The sequence below is a fragment of the Pongo abelii genome, chromosome X, assembly GCF_028885655.2.
Source record: "Pongo abelii isolate AG06213 chromosome X, NHGRI_mPonAbe1-v2.0_pri, whole genome shotgun sequence".
Lineage (NCBI taxonomy): Eukaryota > Metazoa > Chordata > Mammalia > Primates > Hominidae > Pongo > Pongo abelii.
The window spans coordinates 140,587,151-140,613,309 of NC_072008.2; the positions used below are offsets into that span (position 1 = coordinate 140,587,151).

The 26,159-nt window shown below is 43.3% G+C and overlaps 1 protein-coding gene across 4 annotated transcripts in view; it reads right to left on the reverse strand.

Annotated features, from left to right (window-relative positions):
- Positions 1 to 241: 241 nt before the first annotated feature.
- PLAC1 (placenta enriched 1) overlaps positions 242 to 26,159 on the reverse strand; it is a 202,002-nt gene continuing 176,084 nt past the window's right edge. For 3 of the 4 annotated variants that reach the window (XM_054545089.1, XM_063721250.1, XM_054545088.2), the window contains one exon: positions 255 to 1,144. In XM_054545089.1, coding sequence (XP_054401064.1) covers positions 448 to 1,086 — 639 coding nt within the window. In that variant the 5' untranslated portion in view covers positions 1,087 to 1,144 and the 3' untranslated portion in view covers positions 255 to 447. Of the gene's footprint in view, positions 1,145 to 26,159 lie in introns of all 4 variants that reach the window. The other variant, XM_024240673.3, reaches the window with a different exon arrangement.

Sequence of the window (26,159 nt, forward strand, 5' to 3'; positions counted from 1 at the left end):
AGTTGTAGATTGAACTAAGAAACGATGTGGCTGAGTACTAAGTTAGTGGTGCAGAGTGTAAGGGAAATGGGGATATAGACAGAGGGTCAATTGCAGAAGGCTTTCTTAGAGGAACTTGACAGAGAGGGAAGTCATCCTAGAGAGAAGGGACCAGGCACCAATGTTTGCAAACCACTTAGAACAATGCCTGGCCCATACTGAAAATGAGGTTTGTGTTTATTAAATAAAAATGCCCAACATATTTTTATGCGATCAGAATTTTATTTTATTTTTTGTTTACACATGAATATAAAAATATAGAAAAAGGCTTAATTCATGAAGTTGCTATAGGTTGCTCTTTCTCAAAAGTGCTCACATGAGGGTCACAAGAGCACTTATTTGTCAGACATTTGTACACTATATACTAATTCTAGAAATAGCATCTTCAGGAGACCCCAAACCTGAGGATCACATGGACCCAATCATATCATCTGCGTGAAGAGACCAATCCTCAGAAATATCAAGAAAGTGAGATGGCTGCAGAGGTTGAGCCTCCTCAGCCCCTGCTTGGTGACAAGGGACCTGGGTATGCTCTTCTTCATTGAAGACACAAGGTGGACAATCGCAGTTGGGCCTTTGGCTGGACTGTGACAAGCTGAACACCTCGTAGCATTTCTCATCCTTCTGGGCTGTGGCCCTGCTCTTGCTGGCTACTCTCATGGAGCAGGGCTTGGTGAGCCATGGGGACTTTTGGGGGGCAGCACATGATACTGGGATCACAAACTTAGATGGCGTGCCCTTAGAAGAGTAGTGTATCTCAGTGCTGTAGATAACCATGTCCTGAGAGACAGCTTTGGCCCTGATGCCACATTCAGTAACACGGTAGGTGAACTGGTAGGCGTGTGGCTGAACATGGTTTGGGGGGCAACCCAGGCCCAAGTGTAGCTCATGAAAGTGTACACACACATCGTTGTTTAGCATGAAGGGGTGCACTGTGACCATGAACCAGTCTATGGAGCACAGCACAGTCATTGGACTTTGTCCTGAACCGGCTGAAAACGCAGAGGTGAGGAGGATCATCACTCCTATGAACTTAAAAACTTTCATCCCTGCAGCCAATCAGATAATGAACCACAGGAAACAGGAAGCCGTCCAGTGAGGATTTCTAGAGCACACAAAAACACAAGAGGCAAGTCATCTTATTTTCTATTGAAAGTTCAAACATGATATATTTTTTAAGCAAAAGGCTGTTCCTAAAGCATTAAGAAGAGGAAAACACTCAATTTGAGAGAGAACTGAACTTTAATTCCATTGTTGGAACTCACGTGTTTATGGACGATTACAATGGCTTTTTAAAGTGACTTTCCCATGCTGTTCTAGTATAAAACACACATCCCTAATATGTAGAACAACAGTTTACACTGATCAGGAGTGGCATCCTTTTGTGTTTAACCTCAAGACGAACCCAAAACAGAACAGTTTTTGTGTCAAACGTTGAATAAAGAGATAGGAGATAGAGTTTAATTCAAGATGGCAATACTTGCCTCTTTAGGGGCCTCCATGTCCTCTCATAGGCCATACTAATGAACCCTTCCCTATTGCTTTTTTGTTGTTGTTACAACAGATTTGATGAAATAAAAACCTACGAAGGAATTGTGGTTTATTCTTAACAACCAGATATTGAAATTTTGCCGAGTGGCTTACTTAAAATGATCAAACGAATGCTTCATAAACTCTGGCAGTAGCATCATAAGTCATTATGACCAATAGAGTCTCTGATAAATTCTTTGGGACACCTTGTAAAATACTAAAATTGCGGAAACATAAAAACATGCTGGTTTTTAATTTTACATTTTTCAATGCATAGTACACATGAAAACTACCGTAAAAATCTTATATTAAAGAAAGGGGCGGCTTATGCCCATAATCCCAGCATTCTAGGAAGCCGGGGTGGGAGAACTGCTTGAGCCCAGAAGTTCAAGAGCAGCCCGGGCAACATAGTGAGAGCCTGTCTCTATAAAACAATACAAAAAACTAGCTGAGTGTGGTGGTGCATGCCTGTAGTATGAGCTACTTGGGAGGCTGAGGTGGGAGGATCACTTGAGCGTTGGAGGTTAAGGCTATAGTGAGCCAAGAGCGTGCCACTGCACTCCAGCCTGGGCAACAGAGAGAGAGACTCTGTCTCAAAAAAAAAAAAAAAAAAAAAAAAGGAAGAAAGAAAGAAAAGAAAGGAAAGAAAGAGAAAGAGGGAGGGAGGGAGGGAGAGCGGGAGGATTGAGTTTGTACTTTACACATTGATTAACAAGATATCTCCTAAAATCTTTGCATTACATCTTTTATTTTCTCTAGCTTTTTATTGTTTTCTTTTGCCATAGGAAGCTCTGTGGCCACTTCCTAGTCCTATTGCTTCTAGCTCTCAAAGAGTGACAGGCAGACCAGTGAGGAGAAAAAGCAGTGCTAGGAAGAAGTATCTAAAACATGCTATCAGAAGGAGGTAACAGATGAAGAAAGAAGAAAGCAAGAGCAACATCATCCAATGTTTTCCAACTCAACTTTCATTTTACAAGTGAAAATGACATAAATCACATAGTAAAGTACCTAAAGTTTGGAAGGAAATGTACATGCATATAGGGATTCACTTTTGTTCCCTGCTGAGATAAGTAACCCCTGCACAAATTCATTCTTTGACTAATATTTGTTGAATGCCTACTATGTGCATAGCAATGGGCCAAAAAATGTCCCAAGACATTTCTCTCCTCTCTTTTTCCCCAGTTGCAAAAATGCAGCTCTTTCTCTTCCCTTGATAGTGACAAATTTGCTGCATTGTTTAATGGAAACCATGACACAGGAGCCCGCTAGAAAAACGCACTGGCCTGGATGAAATGTTTTGTTTCTGATTGGTACAGAATGGTCTCACTGTCTTTCACTCTGCCATTAATGATTCCTCATTTTCTCAGGGGTGTTGTGGGTGTAAAAGAGAAGACCCACAGGTCTGCCAGGCTCCTTCCTTTCCTCTTTGTTCCTTCTGAAATGTCTCTCCTGGGACAACTTTTTTGGGGTTTTTTCACAAAGCAAAAGTAGAAGCAGCAGCAACAAACAAACAAACAAAAGCCTACCCCCTTTCTCTCCCCCGCACCAAAAATCCCCAAAACAAACAAAAAGGAAACAATAGTAACAACACTAATAAGTACATTCTGATGTGAGCTGGTCCTGGATGACTCAACAGTTAAGTAAAGAAACCACCTGCTCTGGAATACTGCATAACATTTGCTGAGGTGCCTTTTGGAAGCTGAGATAATCACCCCATCGCTACAGCACTACTGTCTTGGTCTATAGAAGACCACCTTGTCCTAAATGTGCTTTAGGTGGGTTTTCTTTCCCTTCCTGCCTCTCTCTTTTTCTCTCTCTCCTTCTTTCCTTCTTTCTTTAACATCATCCCACAACCTGGGCCTAATTGCCCTGAATGAAAACCTCCTCCTTACGTAGTTCTGGACTAGGCCAAGGAAACAACTGTTTTTGTTCAAACCCCAAAATTAACACCCAAGTTTAAGGCTACTCTTTTCCAGAGAGCTAAGCCATCCATTTCCTCCCGCTCCCTCAAGCATCTTTCCTGTACTCCTTCTCCTCCTTCCCCAAAGATAATCCAAATATAATTATAAAATGTCTAGAATTTCTGAGAAATGAGACTGTTGTCCCTCAAGCAATCATTTTAGACTACCTCACTTCCCACCCCCACACATTCACTTCTTGTATTATGTTGCACTGAGTCAGTCTCAAAGGAAGGGGCTCAATAACGTCATTGAGTTTAGGGGTTCATTTAGTACAAGTCTCCAAATGTGAACACGGCGGAATCTGTTTCCTCTGACTTTCGTAAAGCCAAGAACAGCTCACCATGTGATAGGAGAAATAAACGAAGATGACTAGGCATGTGACAGCATACCCTTGAGCTCAGATAAAGCTTAAAGAGGAGGTCACTGAGACCCAGGTTTAAGGTTGCTCATCTCTAAGGGGAGAGAAAGGAGATTAGGGGGAAAGCAGAATGTACTTTCTAATGAGCTTGCGAATGCCTAGCTCATTGGCACACTTTGAGACTTACTCCTCCTTGCTGAGAACAGATCCTCAAAGCAGGGCAGCCTCCCTTCTCCTGCTACCTGCAATTCCTAGGGAAGGGTAGAGTAGTGTGTGTGTGTGTGTGTGTGTGTGTGTGTGTGTGTGTGTGTGTGTTGGGGGACGGTTATTATTATTATTGTTATTATTTAAGACGGAGTCTCGCTCTGTTGTCCAGGCTGGAGTGCAGTGGCATGACCTCGGCTCACTGCAACCTCCGCCCGAGTTCAAGCGATTCTTCTGCCTCAGCCTCCCGAGTAGCTGGGACTACAGGCAGGCACCCGCCACCATGCCCTGCTAATTTTTGTATTTTTAGTAGAGACAGGGTTTCACCATGTTGGCCAGGCTGCTCTAGAACTCCTGACCTCAGGTGATCCGCCTGCCTTGGCCTCCCTAAGTGCTCAGATTACAGGATTACAGGCGTGAGCCACCACACCCGGCAGGGGGGATGGTTATAAGTCATTCACAACACAGTGTGAATTCATCAGCTGACTTTTCTAACACCTTGCTGAGATGTGCTGGAAGGATGGGATCCCGAACAAGGGAGGGAGAAAGTGGGCTCTAGTTATGGGGGCAGAGGGAAAAGAAGGCTGAGGGGTTAGAGATGGGAAGGAGATGCCAGAAGAGAGGGCTGTGTGGGGGTGCCCAGCTGAAGGTATTTTTAGCCATCATGCGGGCCATGCACAGTATCCCAGGAGCTGTGGGCAGAATTCTATTTAAAGTCTTTAGAACTCTTTAGAGCTGACGTGGAGTTGGGGACTGGGGAAGAAATAAATGCGAAGAAGGGAGCTCTTATTTTGGGACTACTGTCCAGCTTCTTGGGGAGGCCTCTGGGCTGAGAACAAAAGCAGTCTCAGGGTCTCTATTACCGTACCCCATTTTGACTCAATTGCAAATTAGCCTTGCAACATGCCCGAAGCAATGAGCTTAGATGCATTTGTATAGCCAAGTAGGGCTCAGCTGTTGGTACACAGCGTCCTGAACTGAGCTATAGAGAGGTCAGGCAAACCCGGAGCTTCTAATAACACCTGGATGCAAAATGTTTGCTTTCCTTGAAGCTACAGAGTACAAGTAGCTTTCTGTTTTTTTGTAAATGGAGTTTATGCATATACATTTCCCACTGGCTCCTTTAACAGAGTTTTCCTCTTTCCCTTTTTTTCAAGAACTCCCTAATAAGCCTTAATAAATTTTCTACATTAAAAAATCATAAAACATTTCATTTTGGGAATATAAACTATATTTCCTTTCTTCCCCCATAAACACATATGCTCTTTTAATTAAGTACAGAAAAATGCCAGTGTTTATGTTTAAGAGCTATCTGTATCAGTCACTGACAGTGATACAATCTGATTAGCAAAGCCAGACTGAGATCTTGTAGTACTTGTGAAACCAAGACAGCCCTTTTCTTCTTATAGACAGGAAGAGAATGGATTGGCCAAAACAAAAAAAGGAAAGAGGAAGAAGAGCTGCCACTTAACTCCCTATCGTTAAATTTGTTATGCTGAAAATGTTGCTTATAAAGTTCAGCAGTTGTTTTGTGTTTAAATTGACAAATAAAAATTGTATATATTTATGGGACACAGTGTTCTATGTATACATGTAACAATGATCTATGTTTACATTGTGGAATGATTATTTTAGATCAAGCTGATTAACATGACCATTGCCTTATTAAGAAGTGGAAAGTAGAATGGTGGTTGTTGGGGTGGAGTGGAAGGGGTAAGGGGAGATACTGGTCAAAAAGTAAAAAGTTGCAGTTAGACAGGAGGAATAAGTTCTAGTGATCTATTGCACAGAATGGTGAGTTCAGCTAATAATAATGTATTGTATATTTCAAAATGGCTAAGAGGGTAGATTTTAAATGTTCTTACCATGAGCTCTATTTCTTAATGTTTTATAATAAAGAGATTGAATATTGGTCTAAGCACAGAGCATTTTTAATCTCAGGACCCGAAAAAAACCCTTTTAAAAAGAGACAAAAGCTGAAGTCCAAATTAGTTTTGTGACATTAGAGAGTGAATTGAGAAGTGTAAGAGAAATCGCTTTGAAAGCAGACAGGATTTTTTGCCTCCCCATCTCCTCTGATGTCGTTAGAGACACGTATGAACTCTTTGCATGAAGAATGGGAAAGGGAATTAGCTAAACATTTCCACATCTGGTTTTGGAACGGTTTGGAAAAAGAATTCACTCCATAGGCTCCTGGAAGCTTTTTGGGTCGGCAGTTATTTATTTTTAAAATTCAGTATACTCGTGACAGCATAGTTATCATTTGTATATTGTTTTCCCAGAAACTTGTTGTCAAAACAAAAGGAAACAGCAGGGAAAAGGAAACTCCAAAGCAGCATGCAATTATCTCAGGGAAATGTAACTGTCAGGGCTTTGATTTGCAGCAAAGTTTGCTCACTCTCTTGCAGCTGATTTAAAGAAAAATGAATCTGAGTCAGAAGAAAGATTCTTTTACAAGACAAGAACGGAAAAAAAGGAATCCTAACACTTTGTGGGCGCTTTAGTTTAAACATTCAAGCAGTCACATTCTGACTGTGCCCTGCAAACTATCTCAAGTTTTGAGAGCCTTTTAAAATGGAGGTTCTTTTTAAAGCCCAGTTTTAAGGAATTAGTTGGTTCACTGCTCTCAAAGAAAGCGACAATTGTGATTAATACTAATGATGTTGAAAGTACATTAAAGTGAGTTAGAAAATTAAATAACTGCTTTTGTAGAATTTACATTAATTTTAAAGACGCTGAGACCGGTTCAGTTTTCCAACCTCATGAAGCACAGTGTTAAAGTAACCGCACATTATTCATCATTTTGTGTGGAAGAAGAATTATGAACTGCTAATGCTTAACAATGTCCATTTTCTCAGCAGAGAAAAACACCTTGACCGAACCCTTAAAAAGGCTTCATTAAAATTAAACTAAAAAGCAGCCATTAAAAATTTATTTCTGATTCTAAAACTAACTGCAGAAAAATTGGGTGCTGTCGAAAAGAAAAAAGAAGGAAACACCCTTTTCAACCCCCAAATAACCATTGTTAAATTTTGTATATATTTCTAATTGGGGGGGAAAGTATATGTCCACATATATGATTCAAAGTTATCTCGGGGGGAAAAAAGTCAAGGCTTTTTGAAAGCTGTTTTTAATTTTTGACATTGAATTTTAAAGCAATCAAAGCATTATTTTTGTTTGGGCCATCTGGTTTTGTTCTTATAATCTGTTAAGCTATCAAGCATAGTTTAAATGTCATGGTTCATCTCATACACAAATAAAGGTTGCGAAATAAATAAGAATCCAAGCTCCTTGTAAGAGAGAAATTTCCGCTGGGTCGCAAATTTGGTTACTAAAAGGTGAGTAGTCCAATGTGAAATCAAACCATAATAAGGCTACACAACAAGGGTAAACCATGCCCTGACTGAACATAAATATTCCTAAATAAATACAGAAAGCCATACTTTAGAGGAAATTGCAAAGATCAGGTCATGGGAACTCCTCCCCTTTTGTGCAGAGAAGCTGAGTTGGTTGAATTTTAAACTTGAACAAAGAGATGTATTTCATAATTTCCATGAAGTGTGAGGGACATCCCAAATGTATGCCCCTAATTCAGTTTATGTTTTAACTTAACAATTTATTTGAGTTTGATTTTTTTCAGAAAACTACACCCTTTTCCACAAAGCCCCAGAGTCCCTTCTCATTTTAAAAGACAAGGTAGGTTTGTGTCTGTGCAGACCTCTCAACTCCACGGCAGCCACAGCCACATTTTTAACCCATTAGTAGTCTCTGGGAGTCTGCCAAAACCAGATAAAGGCCCATTTGCCTGAGGTGATCTGAAATCATCAGAAGGCAGAGGATTGAATCAGATGTTCCTTCAAGGGCTTCACCACCTCTTTGATACACCTGTGTCAATAAATGAGGGCTCTAGATGGCTTCCAAAAATGGTCAGGCATATTCCTGTCTCCCTTTCAAAATTGGGATTTTTGAGTACAGGTTTTCTTAAAGTGAGGTGCATGCATATGGCCCTTAGGTGTGGCCTGAGTCCAAAATAAACCACAGTTGACTTTATAGGCTACTTGGCTGATTTTTCACTGACTTGACCAGAATGCATCTTTCCAAAACCCAAAGCTACCTTGTGCATGCCCCACCCAGAATGTGGTCACTTGGTGCATGTGTATAACACCCTGACTGAGGCCATTCACCATCGTTTGGCTCCTGAGAGGTAGAGAAGGTTTTAGAAAAGGTTCCTTTGATAGGAAGTCTGTTGGTCATCGTTAGCGAGCCTACAATTTGGGAGGCATGCGTGCATATCGGAGTAGGTAAAGATGCATTGCTCTGTGATGAGGACATTGTAGGAAGAGAAATTTTCTCTCTCTCTCTCTCTCTCTCTCTCTCTCTCTCACACACACACACACACACACACACACACACACAGTGATGGAGAGACAGACACACACACACACAGTGATGGAGAGACACACACACACACACATATACTGAGGAGAAGAAAATCCCCAAATCTGTTTCTTACTATTGCCCTGATCCCTACTATTTCTCCCCATTCCTTAATTATTGTACCATAAATTCCTTTAAAAATGGAGTCTTGATCTACTATAGTATCTGGACACAGTAAGTACTTAGTAAATATTTTTTAAATGAAAGAAGGAAGAAATTAATGAATGACCACCAGAAATCACCACCTGCCCCTGTGCCTCCTTGTCCAGCCCCTAAGGGCCTGAATCTGGTTATTGGCTAACCCCTTCCCCCACTCCTTCTCCAGTCTCCCAGTTGAAGGCCTGGGGTAGCAGTAGAGCCTTTCTATAATAGTTAGAGAATACAGAGTCCTAACAAGGGTCCTGGCCTGTCCACTTGCACACCTGCTTATCTTCTAGGCTCACTGATGCCAAGGGCTCTATGTCTGTCCCACCCAACGGTACCCAATTACCCAATGTCCTGTCAATTAGCTCTTAGTCAGTGACCCCAAGTGGAGCCAGCACTCTTTGTACCCCTTTTCCTCCATCCCTGTGATAAGTCGTCCTCTAGAAAGAAGACAAAGTGGAACTCTCCCCTAGTCTGGCCTTTACACGGGAGGAAAGAAGAAATTATCAAGCCGTATCTAGACCAAGTCCAGGCAATTGAGAGACAGCATAATCAGAAGCAGAAGCCTCAGGTTCACGAGGTACTGAAGAATGGTGGGGTGCCTTGAAGGGGCTTGCTGGAGTCCCCAGGTTTACCCAGGCAAATGGACTTAGCCCCTGAGGTTGTCCAAGGATTCCCTTAGCTAGAAAAAGGAACCTAAACCACAGGCTGGATATCTGTTCCTCCTGAGAGCAGACCTACACATCCACTCCCAGTTCCATGCACAGATACAGAAATCAGAAAATGCTAGAGGTTCTTGGGAAATCAGAGGCAAGATGGGTGAATTCTCCCCTACCCCAACTTGACCCTTGGCTCCCTCTGGGCTGGGCTTTTCACTCTGCCAACTCTGGACTAAAAGAGAGATCCAGGCTAACTTCAGGTCTGTCTGACTGTCCCAGAGCATGAATGTTCCCAAAAGTGCTTTGCAGTTGACCCCATCCCCACATATGATAGAGTATTGTACTGGTAAATATCACTATACACTTCTCTGATCTGGACTTTCTATATAACAAAGATTTGACTTTGGGTGTGATAGCTCCTTATCCTAGCAATATCAAAAAACATAACAATTTTTAAAAAATTAGCTGGATGTGGTGGTGCGCACCTGTTGTCCCAGCTACTTGGCAGGAGGATTGCTTGAGCCCAGAGTGAGATCCTGTCTCCAAAAAAAAAAAGAGCAAGAACAGGGTGTTGGGCCGGGCGCAGTGGCTCACGCCTGTAATCCCAACACTTTAGAAGGCCAAGGCGGGTAGATCATGAGGTCAGGAGATTGAGACTATCCTGGCTAACACGGTGAAACCCCGTCTCTCTAAAAATACAAAAAATTAGCCAGGTATGGTGGCACGTGCCTGTAGTCCCAGCTACTTGGGAAGCTGAGGCAGAAGAATCGCTTGAACCCAGGAGGCGGAGGTTGCAGTGAGCTGAGATGGCGCCACTGCACTCCAGCGTGGGCGACAGAGTAAGACTCCATCTCAAAAAAAAAAAAAAAAAGTAGAACAGGGTGTTGGTTTGGTGCCTTTTTCCTGCAACTAATTACTTGGTTAAAAAAAAGCAATTGGTTAAACTTGTGTTCATCATTTGCATATTATAGTATATCATATTTTAAAATACACCATATATAATGTTAAAAATAAATATAAAAGTCTTATTATATCTAATAATATATACATATATGATATTAATATAATTATTAACAACAAAAAGGAAGTTTCCTCCCACTGGTAATATATCTTCCCTTAACAAAGAATGAGGGACTTTCTTTCTGAAATTTTTCTCTAGGACTGAGACTTGAACTTACATCACTGGACTACAAATGTTTAGGAATACCTATCTATGTATTCTATATCTATATATCTAATATTCTATATATAGATATATACATTATATATCTATATCTATTCTATATCTATATATCTATATATCCTATATAGCTAGATAATTATATATACATATATATGTATAAAATTGTGTCCTCCCGGCTGGGTGCGGTGGCTCATGCCTGTAATCCCAGCATTTTGGGAAGCTGAGGTGGGTGGATCACAAGGTCAGGAGTTCGAGACCAGCCTGGCCAATATGGTAAAACCCTGTCTCTACTAAAAATACAAAAATTAGCCAGACATGGTGGCACACGCCTGTAGTCCCAGCTACTCAGGAGGCTGAGGTAGAAGAATCGCTTGAACCCAGGAGGCGAAGGTTGCAGTGAGCCAAGATCGTGCCACTGCACTCCAGCCTGGGCGACAGAGTGAGACTCTGTCTCAAAAAAAAAAAAAAAAAAAAAAAAAATTGTGTCCTCCCAAAAAGATATATTGAAGTCTTAACCCCCGGTACATCAGAATGTGACTTTATTTGGAAATATGCTCTTTACAGAGGTAATCAAGATAAAATGAAATCATTATGGTGGGCTCCAATCCAATATGACTTATGTCTTTACAAAAGGGGAAAATGTGGACACAGAGACAGACACACACAGAGGTAAGACAATGTGAGACATGTAGGAAGAAGGCGGCCATGTGCATCACTCCAGTGATGTGCCTACAACCCCAGGAACGTCAAGAATTGTTGGCAAATACCAGAACTAGAAGAGGTTTCTCTAGAGCCATCACACAATATGGCCCTGCTGACACCTTGATTTTGAACTTCCGGCCCCCAGAGCTGTAAGACAATACATTTTTTGTTGTTTTAAGCCACCCAGTTTGTGTACAGCAGCCCTAGCAAACTAACAATTATATCTTCCCAACAAATGGAACAGACACACATGCCTCCTTTCTGAGATAGGAGCCTGCAATTATTAATGTTCTGACTCTGTGTTTTGTTACAATCTTAAATTCCATTTAGAATTAGAAATATGATGAAGCAACAAGAAATAGAGACAAAAACTTAGAAAGAAAGGGGCCAGTTAAAAGTGGTATTGGTGCTGATATTTGATGCCTACAGGAGAAACTGAACTAGAATTGCAGTGTAATATCAGGGAGACGTTCCCAACTATAAAAGTTGTCCAAAAATGGATGGAGAAACCTAGAGTGAAACTAAGATCTCTTTGTTCCCTGTAGGCATTCAGTTAGAGGCTGGCTGGCCACTTGTTGGGGTCACTGGAGAGGGAGATCCTGTCCTATATCAGAGGCTAGAGTAGATGATCTTTGGCCGGGTGCGGTGGCTCATGCCTGTAATCTCAGCACTTTGGGAGGCCAAGGCGGGCGGATCACCTGAGGTCAGGAGCTCAAGACCAGCCTGGCCAACATGGTGAAGCCCCGTCTCCGCTAAAAATACAAAAATTAGCTGGGTGTGGTAGCGCATGCCTGTAGTCCCAGCTACTCGGGAGGCTGAGGCAGGAGAATCGCTTGAACCGGGGGCAGAGGTTGCAGTGAGCTGAGGTCGCGCCACTGCACTCCAGCCTGGGCAACAGAGAGAGAGACTCCACCAAAGAAAAAAAAAAAGATGGTGTTTAAGGTTCTATCACAGAATGCCTCGTGTGTGCATGCATGTGTGTGTGTGTGTAGTGGAGGGATAGATTAGCACATGTATTATGAACACATGCATGCATGGGAACACACACACATACATACATCATGCACACATACAGAGGTTATTTATGTAGGTCTTCTCTTGAAAGTCTTACAATGTCATCGATGCCTGAAGCCTCTAATCCTGAGATACGGAAGATTATATAACATTTTCTAACAGGGACTTGACCTCTCAGCCAGGTTTTTGTTGTGACTGGATGTGACTGTGTATTGGTGGCAATTACAAGGGGAAGGTGGCAGGGGAGAAGGGAGGGCAGGTCGTGATATAGAGGAAAATACTCAGAATGATTCTAAGTACTAGCCATTAAGAAAACAAACCGGCCGGGCGCGGTGGCTCACGCCTGTAATCCCAGCACTTTGGGAGGCCCAGGTGGGCGGATCACAAGGTCAGGAGATCGAGACCATCCTGGCTAACACGGTGAAACCTCGTCTCTACTAAAAATACAAAAAATTAGCCAGGCATGGTGGCAGGCGCCTGTAGTCCCAGCTACTCAGGAGGCTGAGGCAGGAGAATGGCGTGAACCTGGGAGGCGGAACTTGCAGTGAGCCGAGATCGCACCACTGCACTCCAGCCTGAGTGACAGAGCAAGACTCTGTCTCAAAAAAAAAAAAAAGAAAAAAACTCAGAATGGAGCTTACTGCCCAGCCCTAAAGCCTGGGGGTGGGGCAGTGGAAATGGTCTTTCTTTCTTTCTTTCTTTCTTTTTTTTTTTTTTTTTTTTTTTGACATAGGGGTTTGCTCTTTGCCCAGGCTGGAGTGTAGTCGTGCAATCACAGTTTACTGCAACCTCATCTCCTGGGCTCAAGCGATCCTCCTGCCTCAGCCTCCTGAGTAGCTGGGATCGCCTGGCTACTTTTTTTTGAGGAAATGGTCTTTCTAAGCAGCATGGTCTCTGAAAGCCTGAACTGGGGGTTCATGTGATGCCTATCTTTGGGGAATTTACGGGAGAGCTGATCAAGAGAGATAACAGGAAGGAGTTATCTACTGGGGTGGGGCTGGGGAAATCTCTAGACAAAAGATATCCAAATTAAAGCGAATTTCTTGCACCGAATTTAAAAGGTTGGGGCTCTGATCCTTGGAACTGCAGTCTATGGAGGCCCTGTCACAGTTATAGGGCAAATGTTCAAAGTAGAAATGCTTTCTATTTCACCTAGAAAGTAGTAGTAGTGATGACTTTAAAAATACATATTTATGCTTCTTTGCAATGTCTTAAGTGATTACAGAAACCAAGGGTTCTAAAAAGCTTGTTTAAACGTGTATGGATTACATATGGCAACAAATCTCAAAATACGGCATTTTTGCTTTAATTTGGATATCTTTTGTCTAGAGATTCCCCAGCCCTACCCCAATAGAATGCACTCCCTCCTGTTATCCCTCTTGATCCTTGCAGCTCTCCTGTAAGGGCCCCAAAGACAGGCATCACATGTTAAAACTGTGGAAACGGGGGTCCCAGAAGGGCAGAGAGCCTTGGCCAAGATCAAGGTTAGATAAGTCAGTTGGGGCCTCAGGCCTTTCCACCAGCCTGCCTGGCTTCTCTGCCTTACAACTCAGAGAAAAATGGCCAGACATTACGATGAATTTAATCACCATGAAAGAAAAGGAAAGTCCTGAGGTGGCTTGGCTTCTGGACTATGGCTCTAAAACACTTGGGTGATTCTGCTTCTGTGTCCGATGGCTGAGTTTTTAGGAGAGGGGACAGAATCAACTTTCAAACTGAGCAAACCAAAGCATAGAAGGGGCTGTGGGAGCAATTTCCCATGCATGACTCGGGGAAGCTGAGAGAAGCTCTAAGATGGTAGGTGGCGGGGAGAGACAGGGACAAATCTTTCCTGAAAACAACAAGAGGAAGAATGGAGTGTTCTCAGGCTTTCACACAAGACTTGTGTCACAGGCTGGAGAGGGGAGACCCAGATAGACTCCAGCTGAGCGGTGGTTTGTGCTTTCCCGGAAAGCTGAGGCCTCTAGAACTTAGAACAGTGAGGGCAGATGCTCATCCCTAGGAGGACATCCACATCCAAGAAGAGCAGATAATTCCTGTATTCCAAGAGCTCTGTGCACTTCTTTATGAACCTGCCCTGCTTCCACCAAACATAGCTATTTCTCAGGCCAAGCCACCAGTTCTAAAATTGATCGCACTGCATTTACGCTGGGTATAAATAGATATAGATGGGCCGTTTAATTTCCCACGTAGCTACCTTCCGCCAATTGGAGCACCCTTGGGAGTAGAAGAACAGAAAGAGGTTCAAGGTAGGCAGGCCACTAGGATTTTTGAAACTTGGATATTTTGTCTTATACAAAGAGCAACAACTTTTCTATACGCCCTCGAAAATAATCCTACTTTTTAAAGCTTTCTTTTTACACCTAAGTGATGAGAACAAAGACAGAAACTGAGTCCAACCACTAGACAAAACCTTTCATCATAGGCAGTTGCTTAAATGTAGCAACTGAGATTCCCGCAGAAGGAAGAAAGGAAGGAAAACGGGAAGGAGGGAAATGGATATTTATTGAGACACTGTGTTACTGTGTTAAGGGCTGTACGTGCAGTATCTCACTTAACCCTCATAGCAACTCTGTGTGGTATTATTATTAGCTTCCTTTTATGGAAGAAGAATTGAGGATCAGAAAGGTTAGGAAATTCACTAAAGACACAAAGGTCATAAGTGGCAAAGCCAGAACGAGAAGCTTCTATAGTTCTCTGTCTAGTCTATGCCAGTGCCAAGAAAGTAAACACAGTGAAGGTGTTCAAAACAGAGGACATAAAAGAGTGGCAACGGTTGTTTATGGGTATCAGAGTCTAGGGTGGTGGAGGAGTGGGGAAGTTAATAGCTTTTCAAGCAGGGGAAATTGAGAAAAATAGAGGCAATAAATGGGAGACAGAAATTCAAGGGCATTTAGAGTAGATAATTCTGGACCACTGTTTCTATTTTATCACTCACTATATTTTAGACTTCTTGACAGCACACAGCCATGCCTTATTTCAATGTAACACATTTATTCCGTGGGCTGCATGCATACCCAGAACACAATGAACCTTGAGACACACTGTATATTCAGGCCTTCTCAATCTGTTTTGATGAGGGAAATGTGTATGGCTTCTGTACAAAGCCACCAGATATGGCAACCCCAAACTAAGAAGAATGGCCTGTAGACTCACCCAATAAATCTTCCTGAATGGAAAAAGGGTACCACACATTCTCCAACTCTTGCATTTGTTATGGAAGTGGAGAATCACATATTCCTGATTCCGCTCTGAGGACAGGGATTGTGTGTCTTTCTGATTTCATCATGTCTTTAAAAAGAATGGGCTTCTCTTGCCAAGCGTGAATGTTTGTGACACTCCAGACCTGGATGTCAGGGCTTGGATGGGAGGGAGGGAAAGAGTACAGACAGTCGAATGACTGAGTCAATGGGCAATGTCTCATTAGTGCCATGTTGGAAACAACCAGAGCTAGGCAGCCCTAGTTCCCTGACATAAGTTGGGTTTTTACAAACATTTTATTTGTAAAAACTGGAAAAAGGGTGGGGGGGCACTTACTGAGTTTGAAGAAAGCAGCAGGGTGAAAGCGCCCTTCATTCCTGATTAAAACCACTAGCTTGGGTTGCTGAAGAAAGGAATTGAGTTTATTTCCCCCCAATAATACCATCTGGTGGTTTCTCAGACTCTTTTTTTTTTTTTTTTTTTTTTTTTTTTTTTGAGATGGAGTCTTACTCTGTTGCCCAGGCTGGAGTACAGTGGTGGGATCTTGGCTCACTGCAACCTCCACCTCCTGGGTTCAAGCGATTCTCCTGCCTCAGCCCCCTGAGTAGCTGGGATTACAGGCACCCGCCACCATGCCCAGCTAATTTTTGTATTTTTACTAAAGACGGAGTTTCACCATGTTGGCCAGGCTGGTCTCAAACTCCTGACCTCAAGTGATCCACCTGCCTCGGCCTCCCAAAGTGCTGGGATTACAGGCGTGAGCCACTGAGCCCGGCCCAGTTTCTCAGACTCTTTATGAAGAATCCTATATTGTTCAAGCTATGAACCAGCTCATAATAAGAGCTGAACAACTGTGGCACCCACCTGTTAGAAATCAAGACTGGGGTATTAAAACCAGAAGTGCTGGCCTGTTAGAGGGGCCTGACCATTTTGTGTGGAAAGCAAACCTCGGCTAAACCCAGGGATTAGCATGTTCACATTGGGACAATAACTGAAGCAGGTGCTCATTCTATGGGTTGTTCGGAATCATTTTTCTGACTGCATAGAGGTAGAAGCTGAAATAGAATAAGTTCTCAGAGGGCATGACTCCAAACAGGGAATGGGGAGGGAAGTGAGGCATTCCTTATTCTTTGCTTCCTCAGAAAATGGAAAAAGAAACTCTGGCACAAAATGGCAGCTGCCCTGGCTCATTGGCAGTTCTGCTAAGAAACTAGGGAGCAAAGAGCTGATTAAAGAAGGTCATGTTTATCTAGGGATATGGTAATTGGAACACACCCTCACTAGTGATCTAAGTTTAAATCCCCAGCCTCCAAATAAGCAATACTTTCAAAAGGGCCACCTTATCATTATTTATAAAATAGTCTGATTTTCAGGGAGGAGTACTTCTCTTTTAAGCCTCTCCTTTAGAGATTTTGTATGTGGGAGATTACAGACCTCGGGGAGTTGTTTTTTTTTTTCTTTTAACTAAGTTTTAAAGTCACCATAGTGTTTGTAAATAAAATAAGATAAAATAAAATAAATACCAAGTTTTAAGTAGTATTGATTATTTTTAAGTACAAGGGCTTATGGTTTTGCTGACTTCTTAAGATTCTGTGAACCTAGAAGGGTGACTGAAAACTTCGTGTTAGTAGTATTCTTGTTCTGATTTCCCTATATGGACACATCCTTGGAACTTCCAGATGTGTCTAATTGGATACTGGGGATAAGAAGTGATTTGGGCGAGGAGAAAAGGCAATGTTATGGAGGAGACAGTGACTTAGCTCACTCATGGGACAGAAATGAGTGCAATGTATTTGGACAGACTTATAAGGACAGAAAAAAAGGTGAGAAGAAAGTCTAGGGAAAGAAGTTTGGAAGCAATGAGGTCCTGGAGGGTTTGAGGCAGGATAGTCTAGTAGTTGAGTGGCTTTGATGTACCAAGAGAGACTTGGAATAAGACGGTGCTAACTAACTTTGGGAATTACTTTCTAAGCATTGTTTTCATCATTTGTAAATGAGGATAATAATAATAACGATAACACTGCATCGGGTCGTTATGATTATTAAATGACACCATGAGTGTAAAACTGTTTAGTGTAGCTCCTGTCATGCAAGTGCTCAATAAGTGTTAGTTATTATTAAAATTATTATTGTTGAATATAGAAATTAGACTAAACCACACATGAAAACAGAGTTCATAGCACCTTTTAGAAGCTCCTAAGCTCTCTCTTTTTAAAACGTCTGGACTTTTGATATAATGATAAGGAGGGTTTTCTTGGTTTTTTTTTAATTTTTTTGTAGAGACAGGGTCTTGATATGTTGCCCATGCTAGACTCAAACTCCTGGCCTCAAGTGATGCTTCTACCTCCGCCTCCCAAAGCATAGGATCACAGGTGTGAGCCACTACGCTTGGCTTTTTTTTTTTTTTTTGCTTACGTCTAAACCACATCTGAGTTTTTTTTGTTTTTTTTTTTAATGCCCAGGGAATTGGAGATATACAGACCTAAATTTGAATTGAGGCTCTGTCACTTCCTAGCTGTGTGACCTTGGGTAAGTCCCTTCCCTCTCCTGGCCTCAGTTTCCTCATATAAAATAGGGACAGTTATAATAGCAACCTCAATGGGATTGGAGGAGTGAATGAGGTCTGAAAAACTGCACGTACAGGGCCTGGCACAGAGCAAGTGTCCAATCAATGGGAGCTATAGAATAGGCTCAGGCAGACAGCCTGGCTGCAGGGCTCTTTCCACCCCCACCTCCCTCCACCCCCTGGTTAGTCCCAACTAGAGTCCTATCAATCTGCCACTCTCCTCAGGGGTTGCTGGAAATTCCTGGCACAGATGTCTCCTACAGAGACGAGTTTTGGATATTCCTCCATCCACCCCTGTTACCACTGAATTATGGGGAGAGAGAGAAGGAGAGAAGACCCATTGAGAGGGAGAGGAGAAAACAAACGACTTCTGTATACTACCGCCCTGGCTAGCCCAGGCCCATGCCTGAAATAGGTGTTCGGTAAATACTTGAGGAATGTATGTACAAGTGAATGAAAAAAAAAATAAATAAATAAAGAGGCTGCAGGCAGGCATCCGGGCAGGCAGAGAAAGAAATCCGAGTCATGGCAAACTTTTCCTGACTATGCCTCCATGACATCTGTCTATACAGGGGCCTTCCCTGGCTATGGGTTCACTCAATAACTCCAATTCGCTCCTTCCTTTTGCACAGATCACATGCAACACCCTACACGCTCCCTTCAAGAGATCCAGATAGAAGCTTGGGGGCTCACCACTTTGGGGTCAAAGCACTTGAATTGCTTAGCTGTGGGCAGAAATGCTGATCTCAGGCAGCCCAGCAAGGGGTATCCAGATATAACCCCATTCATCATTCTAAGATTCCCTTCTTGTCCTGAGACCAAGCAGTAGGGTGGTAGACAACAGGACCCACCAGTCCACTTCCATTTTCCATTTAACACATGTAAGCAATATGACTACCAGGTTTTGACGTGAAGGATTTGCAAGTGAGTGAAGACACCTGTGCACACAGGTGGATAAACACGAGCATTGAACGTGCACGCTGACCATCCAAGGGACTGACACTGACGATTGATTATGCTTTTTCTGGGCAACATTTTAAAACCTTATGTGTGAGGGTTTCTTGGTGCCCTTCATAAGCTCAACTTCTGTTCCAACATTTGTTTCAAATAAGATTTCCTTCCATAAAAATACCACTTAAGGACACACATGCAGAATATGCATTTGGCTTTTCCTGGGTGTTAAATATTTTATTTGATGTGCTGATTTTGTTACTACATCACTGGGAAATTAATCCACAATGAATTGCCTGTGTGACAAGCTCTCACCACAGAAGCAACAGCGATTTGAATCTTGAATCCTGGATTATTTATCTCTTGCTCCCTGTGAGCTCCTAGCCTCAATTTCACACCTGATCTCCTGTTACCCACAAATTCTGCAACTGACACATAAACACAGGCAGAAAGTCTTTCTCCCTAAATAAATAAAAACAACAAGGAATCAGAAAAACGGGGCAAGGATTCCACCTTTCCTGATGCCACTTATAATTTAAAAAGTATTTTAGGCCGGGCGCGGTGGCTTATGCCTGTAATCCCAGCACTTTGGGAGGCCAAGGCGGGCGGATCACGAGGTCAGGAGATCGAGACCATCCTGGCTAACATGGTGAAACCCTGTCTCCACTAAAAGCACAAAAAAAAAAAAAAAAAAAAAAAAAAAAGCTGGGCATGGTAGCACGCGCCTGTAGCCCCAGCTACTCGGGAGGCTGAGGCAGGAGAATCGCTTGAACCCCAGAAGCTGGAGGTTGCAGTGAGCTGAGATTGCGCCACTGCACTCCAGCTTGGGTGACAGAGTGAGACTCTGTCTCAAAAAAAAATTTTTTTTTAAAAAGAGAACCATTAAGCCAGATCTTGCTAACACATGTAACTTCTTGATTAGTTCCACATTCACATCATCTCTGCCTTGAGTTGGTTCTGGGGTCTGACTTAGCAAGCTTTTGTTTTTATCTCATTCCACTTGTGCTGAGAGTGAGGGATATCTGTGAGTTGCTCTTTATTGTTTAAGTTAAAAAAAAATAGTGAAGACCACAGCTGACTTCCAAAGTGGGCAACTCCAGCTCATGGGTTAATGAATGAGCCCCAGGGAGTGTGTTTATGATGTCCTGAGGTGGGGGTAATTTTGGCCCAATGGCAGCTGGTTAGGCAGCTGGTAGAGAGCAGCTGCAGGAATGGGACTATTTCTATGGGGGGTAGAATTTAAAGTTGGACTTCTGGATAGAACTGTTCAAGTTGAGCTGCCCCTGGGTTGATTCTCCCCCTCGGTATAGGTTACCAGCTTATGCTTTGACATCAGATGTACACGGAGTTGGGGGAGGGAACTAGGGGTGAAAAGAAGGACCCCTGCTGACTTCTTGAGTCACAGCATTACTGGGGAGAAGTTGGGACCCAAAGGTGCCCATTGCCATGTGCCCTCCTTCCCCTCAACATGCTATTTTGATGGAACTTAGCATTTGAGAATGTACCGCCAACAGGGCTCTCATTTAAAATGTAAAATGTCCTTTCATAACTGTTGGAAAGGAGGTTTGTATACATAGAGAGCATCTAGGATTTGCCCATTTCTGTGAAAAAAAAAGTTCTTCCTGACTGTAAATCCTGTGCTCTGTAAATAATTGTTGGGTCCAAGAAGACCAACGACTTGCATTTTCCTGCCCCGCCACCTGCCCTGCTTTTGAAGCCCACAGCGAGGGGAGGAGGAGAGGGCATCTGGAGGGAGGAGACGGCAAATGGTCCAAACACACATATTTATTTAGTAAACAAGCTGATCATCTCCTCAATTTTAAAATTCACTGTGAGTAAATACAAGCACAGACTTCATTTGAAAAAAAAAATGTACAGCATTCCCCTTAAAGCGATTTAGTAATTGCAGGAAACAGAGAGCAACATTCCACCCAGGTGCTCACTACAGCACACCTGTGAGTCTGGAAACAAAGTCTCAGCTGTTAAACCTGAGGGGCCGTGAAGCCAGCTTTGGATTAGGCTGTGAAAGGAACAGTGGTAGGGGAAGGACGCAGAGGGCAGCTAGGCCCCTTCTTTCCAGGGGACTCCAAGGTCATCTTGCCGCCTTCTCCCTCTCCTCCTTCTCTTCCTTCTCCTCGCTAACATTTTTTTTTCTTTTTTTCTTTTTCTTTTTTTCTTTTTTTTTTTTTTGAGATGGAGCCTCACTCTGTCGCCCAGGCTGGAGTGCGATGGCATGATCTTGGCTCACTGCAGCCTCCGCTTCCCAGGTTCAGGTGATTCTCCTGCCTCAGCCTCCCGAGTAGCTGGGACTACAGGTGTGCACTACCACGCCCAGCTAATTTTTGTGTGTGGTTTTTTTTTGTTGTTGTTGTTGTTTTGGTAGAGATGGGGTTTCACCGTGTTAGCCAAGCTGGCCTTGAACTCCTGACGTCAAGTGACCTGCCCGCCTTAAGCCTCCCAAAGTGCTGGGATTACAGGCATGAGACACCGCGCCCAGCCCTCATTAACATTTATGGAGTACTAACAACATGCCAGGCACTGCACTTAGGGCTTTTTGAGCCTTGCTTCATGTGGGCTTCACAGTGTTCTGAGGTAGGGACTGTTATTATTCCCATGTGAGAGAGGAGGAAACTGAGGCCTAGAGACTTTGGATGACTTGCTCATGCAGGTCACATCCTAGTATGTGACCAGGAGTCAAGGCCAAGCTGAGCTCACTCCACAGCTGGTTCTCTCCCCACAGAAGTCAGACATTTCCTTAAGCCTCCCTTTATGAGCTGGGTGCGGTGGCTGGGGCCTATAATGCCAGCACTTTGTGAAGCTGAGGAGGAAGGATGGATCACTAGAGGCCAGGAGTTTGAGACCAGCTTGGGTAACAAAATGAGACCCCTGTCTTTATAAATAAATAAATAAATAAATAAATAAATAAATAAATAAATAAATTTAAAAAATAGCCGGTCATGGTTGTTGGCACCTATAATCCCAGCTACTTGGGAGGTTGAGCTGGGAGGATCGCTTGAGCCTGGGATTTCGAGGCTGCAGTGAGCTATGATTGTGCCACTGCACTCCAGCCTGGGTGACAGAGCGAGACCCTGTTTCAAAAAAAAAAGCCTCCACTTGTGGATCCTGTTAAGATGCAGACTGCTCTAGGGAGGCGTAGCCCTTTAAATCCCTCAGCTCTCCAGAACAATTTCATGAAGAGAGGGCCCAGGTACATCACAGAAAATGGTAAGTAGGGGAGATGGCACCAGTAAGATGCTTCCCAATTTTCCTTTTTCTCTCACTTCTTTCAAGTGCTATTCATGGTGGCCCCTGCCGTGGCTCGCAGGCATCTTAAGGTTGTTCATAAGACCCACTAGCTTTCAATGAGGCAAGCAGCGCAGGAAGGGGACAGGGATTAAAATCGATGTTGTTCTGTTTCTTCCCTTCATAACCTCCAAACTATAAAAAAAGGGAACGTTTCATGCAGAATAAAACAACTGTCAAGATATTTCTTATTTTTATGAACTGGTACAGTTTTACCCCTACTTAAAAAATGTGATTGACCCTAGAAAAGCCCAATTTATAAGGTTCTGGTACTTGTATTCTTTCTCAGAGCATTTTGAAGAAGGTTTATATACAAAGAGGATGCATATAGGAAAGTGATATAAAAACACCCCTGAATAGATTTTCTTTAACTATGATTTGATTAGCTTACCCCCTCTTTAGGGGGGAAAGCTAGCGATTTCCTAGCTGTTTTGCTGAAAAATACTCTCATCTTCAAACTCAGTAATATCTGAATCTCGCACCCTTTTTTTCTAGAACCTTTTATTTTATTTATTTATTTATTTATTTATTTATTTATTTATTTATTTTTTATTTATTGTGAGACGGAGTCTTTCTCTGTTGCCCAGGCTGGAGTGCAGTGGCGCGATCTTGGCTCACTGCAACCTCTGCCTCCTGTAGAACCCTCTTTTCTGTTCTGTATGTGCTGGAGTTAGACCCTCCTTGTGTGGGGAACCCACAGGAACCTGTGGTTGTTTGGTGATTGCAAAATGCTGGTGAATAAATGACCGCATCTACAGCTGGGGAGCAGGCCCAGGACGGATGTGGGGTGAGGCTGCTGTGAAGAAAATGATCTCACCAGAGCACCATTGGCCAGGAGAGAGAGGAGCCTGGAGAATACTGAAGGATGGAGAAAACACAAGCTGGAGGAAGTGAGAAGGAGACATTTGAGAGAAGGGATGAATTCAATCAAGAGTAGCAGAGAGCAGAAGAGCAGCTGGGGAAAAATTTGACTGACTTAGGGGCCCTGGGAGAAAAATGAGTTCAAGCAATACAGGGCATCCAATCAAGGGAGGGGTTGAGCAACAGCTCTGGTGTCAGGTGGCTATGAGGAGAGCACTGGATACTGAACATGGAACTCAGCCAGAAAGGACCCTGTTTCCCTGAAGGGTCTGGGTGCAGGAGATGCAGGGAACCTAGGTGGCCTGGCACTAAATCATGGTATGTTGAGAAGAAAAGGCAAGCTTATGTGTGAGAGGCTAAACAGGCTGGACTTGTCCCTGAAGTGTTCTGACTTTGAGCATGTTCCCCCCACCCCTCCAGTTTCTCCCACTGGTGGAATCTCTGTTTCCTAACTGGCTGGCAGGGAGGGCTCCAATGTGAGTGACAGGAAATTGGAAACCTGGAGAAGCCTGAGGAAGAATATTGGGGTCCTAAAGTCAAAGTCTAAAGTGCAGCCTCCTCTCAAATCCTTTGTGCTTGCCTAATTCGCTTGTTCCCTTGGGGAGAATAAGTATAGGGGATGGAAATCGTAATTTTTAGCTTGGGTAGCAAATGGTTCCATCAACCCCTGGGCTCTACTGGATGATTTCAAGGGATATTTGGTGGGTGGAAAGAAACCCCTCCAATGATGGATACATGAGTACTGATGTCTGCATTTTCATGTGCAGAAGATTCAGGGCTTGGGATTCTGTACCTCAAAGAACATACAATGGGGCCAGGCGCAGTGGCTCATGCCTGTAATCCCAGCACTTTGAGAGTGGATCACTTGAGGTCAGGAGTTCGAGACCAGCCTGGCCAACATGGTGAAACCCCATCTTTACTAAAAATACAAAAATTAGCCGGGCGTGGTGGGGCATGCCTCTACTCCCAGCTACTTGGGAGGCTGAGGCAGGAGAATTGCTTGAACCGGGGAGGCAGAGGTTTCAGTGAGCCGAGATCACACCACTGCACTCCAGCCTGGGTGACAGAGCAAGCCCCTGTCTCAACAACAACAAAAAAAAGTACAGTGGACCCCCCAGACTCAAAGGGTAGGAAACCATTGCTTTCCTATCATTAGTCCATGTAGTCAAACAGTACTTTTTATTCCAGGGCATCCCTGTAGCTATTCAGTCTTATCCAATGTGGGATAGGGATGTTTTTCCTCTTTTGTAAGAGAGAAAATAAATACAAATGGGCCAGGCGCAGTGGCTCACGCCTGTAATCCCAGCACTTTAGGAGGCTGAGGCGGGAGGATCACAAGGTCAGGAGATCGAGACCATCCTGGCTAACATGGTGAAACCCCATCTGTACTAAAAAATACAAAAAATTAGCCGGGCGTGGTGGTACGTGCCTGTAAGTCCCAGCTACTCGGGAGGCTGAGGCAGGAGAATTGCTTCAACCTGGGAGGCAGAAGTTGCAATGAGCCGAGATCACACCACTGCACTCCAGCCTGCGTGACAGAGTGAGACTCCATCTCAAAAATAAATAAATAAATAAATAAATAAATAAATAAATAATAAATGAAAGTTTATTTTTCCTTAACATGATTTTGAGTAACTATGTTTAAGTCAATCAGGGTCTTGTTACCTGGCTTCATTCATCCAACATATATGTACTGAGCACCTTCTTTGGACCAGTATTGTGTTAGGTGCTGGGAATATCAAAAAGGTAACTAACACAGGGTTTCTACATTAATGGAGTTTACAGTCCCAAATGGGAGACACGAAGTAAATAGATAAACTCACACATCATTACTTAGTATTAGATAGTTGATCTCAAAAATGTGTAATTACATTTGCGGTAAATGATACAAGGGTTATATGCAAGTGTTATAATAAAGAATGCATAACAGAGGGATCTAACCTATTCTCGGGATCCGGCAAGGCCTCCCTGAAGAAGAGACTTTTTTGTTTTTTTGAGACAGAGTCCCACTCTGTCGCCCAGGCTGGAGTGCAGTGGTGTGATCTTGGCTCACAGCAACCTCTGCCTCCCAGGTTGAAGCGATTTTCCCACCAGCCTTCTGGGTAGCTGGGACTACAGGTGCAAGCCAGGACGCCCAGCTAATTTTTTGTATTTTTAGTAGAGACCGGGTTTCACCATGTTGGCCAGGCTGGTCTCGAACTCCTGACCTCAAGTGATCCACCCCCCCCCTCCCCCCACCCCTTAGCCTTTCACAGTACTGGGATTACAGGCATGAGCCACCACACCTGGCCAGAAGAGACATTTTAACATCAGTTGTCAGATATAGAGTTGGGGCTGCAGATGGGGAAGATAGCACATGTCGAGAGAATGGCCAAGACCAGCACTACAGAGCTGGAGCCCAGGTCAGCACAATCCTCTTCATGCAACTCTGTGTTAACTTCCTTTCTTCCCTGCTATTTTCCCTATGCCACTACCAACCAACCCTTTCCCCTCATTCGAGCACAGCTCAGGTAGGGCTCTATCTTTCATCTCTGAAAATGAATCAATACAGGCAAAAATCTCATTGCATGAAAATCTGTCATCTTGGAAATGTGTGTGTGTGCGTGTGTGTACACGTACACATGTGTGAATACGTGTGTCTTGCAGGTATGGGATAATAATATTTAAGAAACATTGCCTTAGAGATTGCCACTTCTCATACACTGCTACAAAATTGAAATCACCCGGGTGCTTCTTTTGCCAATTTGTCTTTTGAATCCCAATGAATCGAAGCTAGAATGTTTGCAATGGCAGAGGAGTGAGGAGTGGAGATCTTTGTGCAAACAATTTTGGCACTCAAGGTAATACCCTTAAGGTCCATCCAAGTTATTGTCCATTCTTTTTTATTGTAGCACGGTTTGTTTAACTATTCACCTATCGAAGGACATTTTGGTTGTTTCTAGTTTTTTGTTGTTACAAATAACGCTGTTATAAACATTCATGTATGAGAATTTGTGTGGACATAAGTTTTCATTTCTCTGGGATAAATGCCCAGGAGTGTGATTGC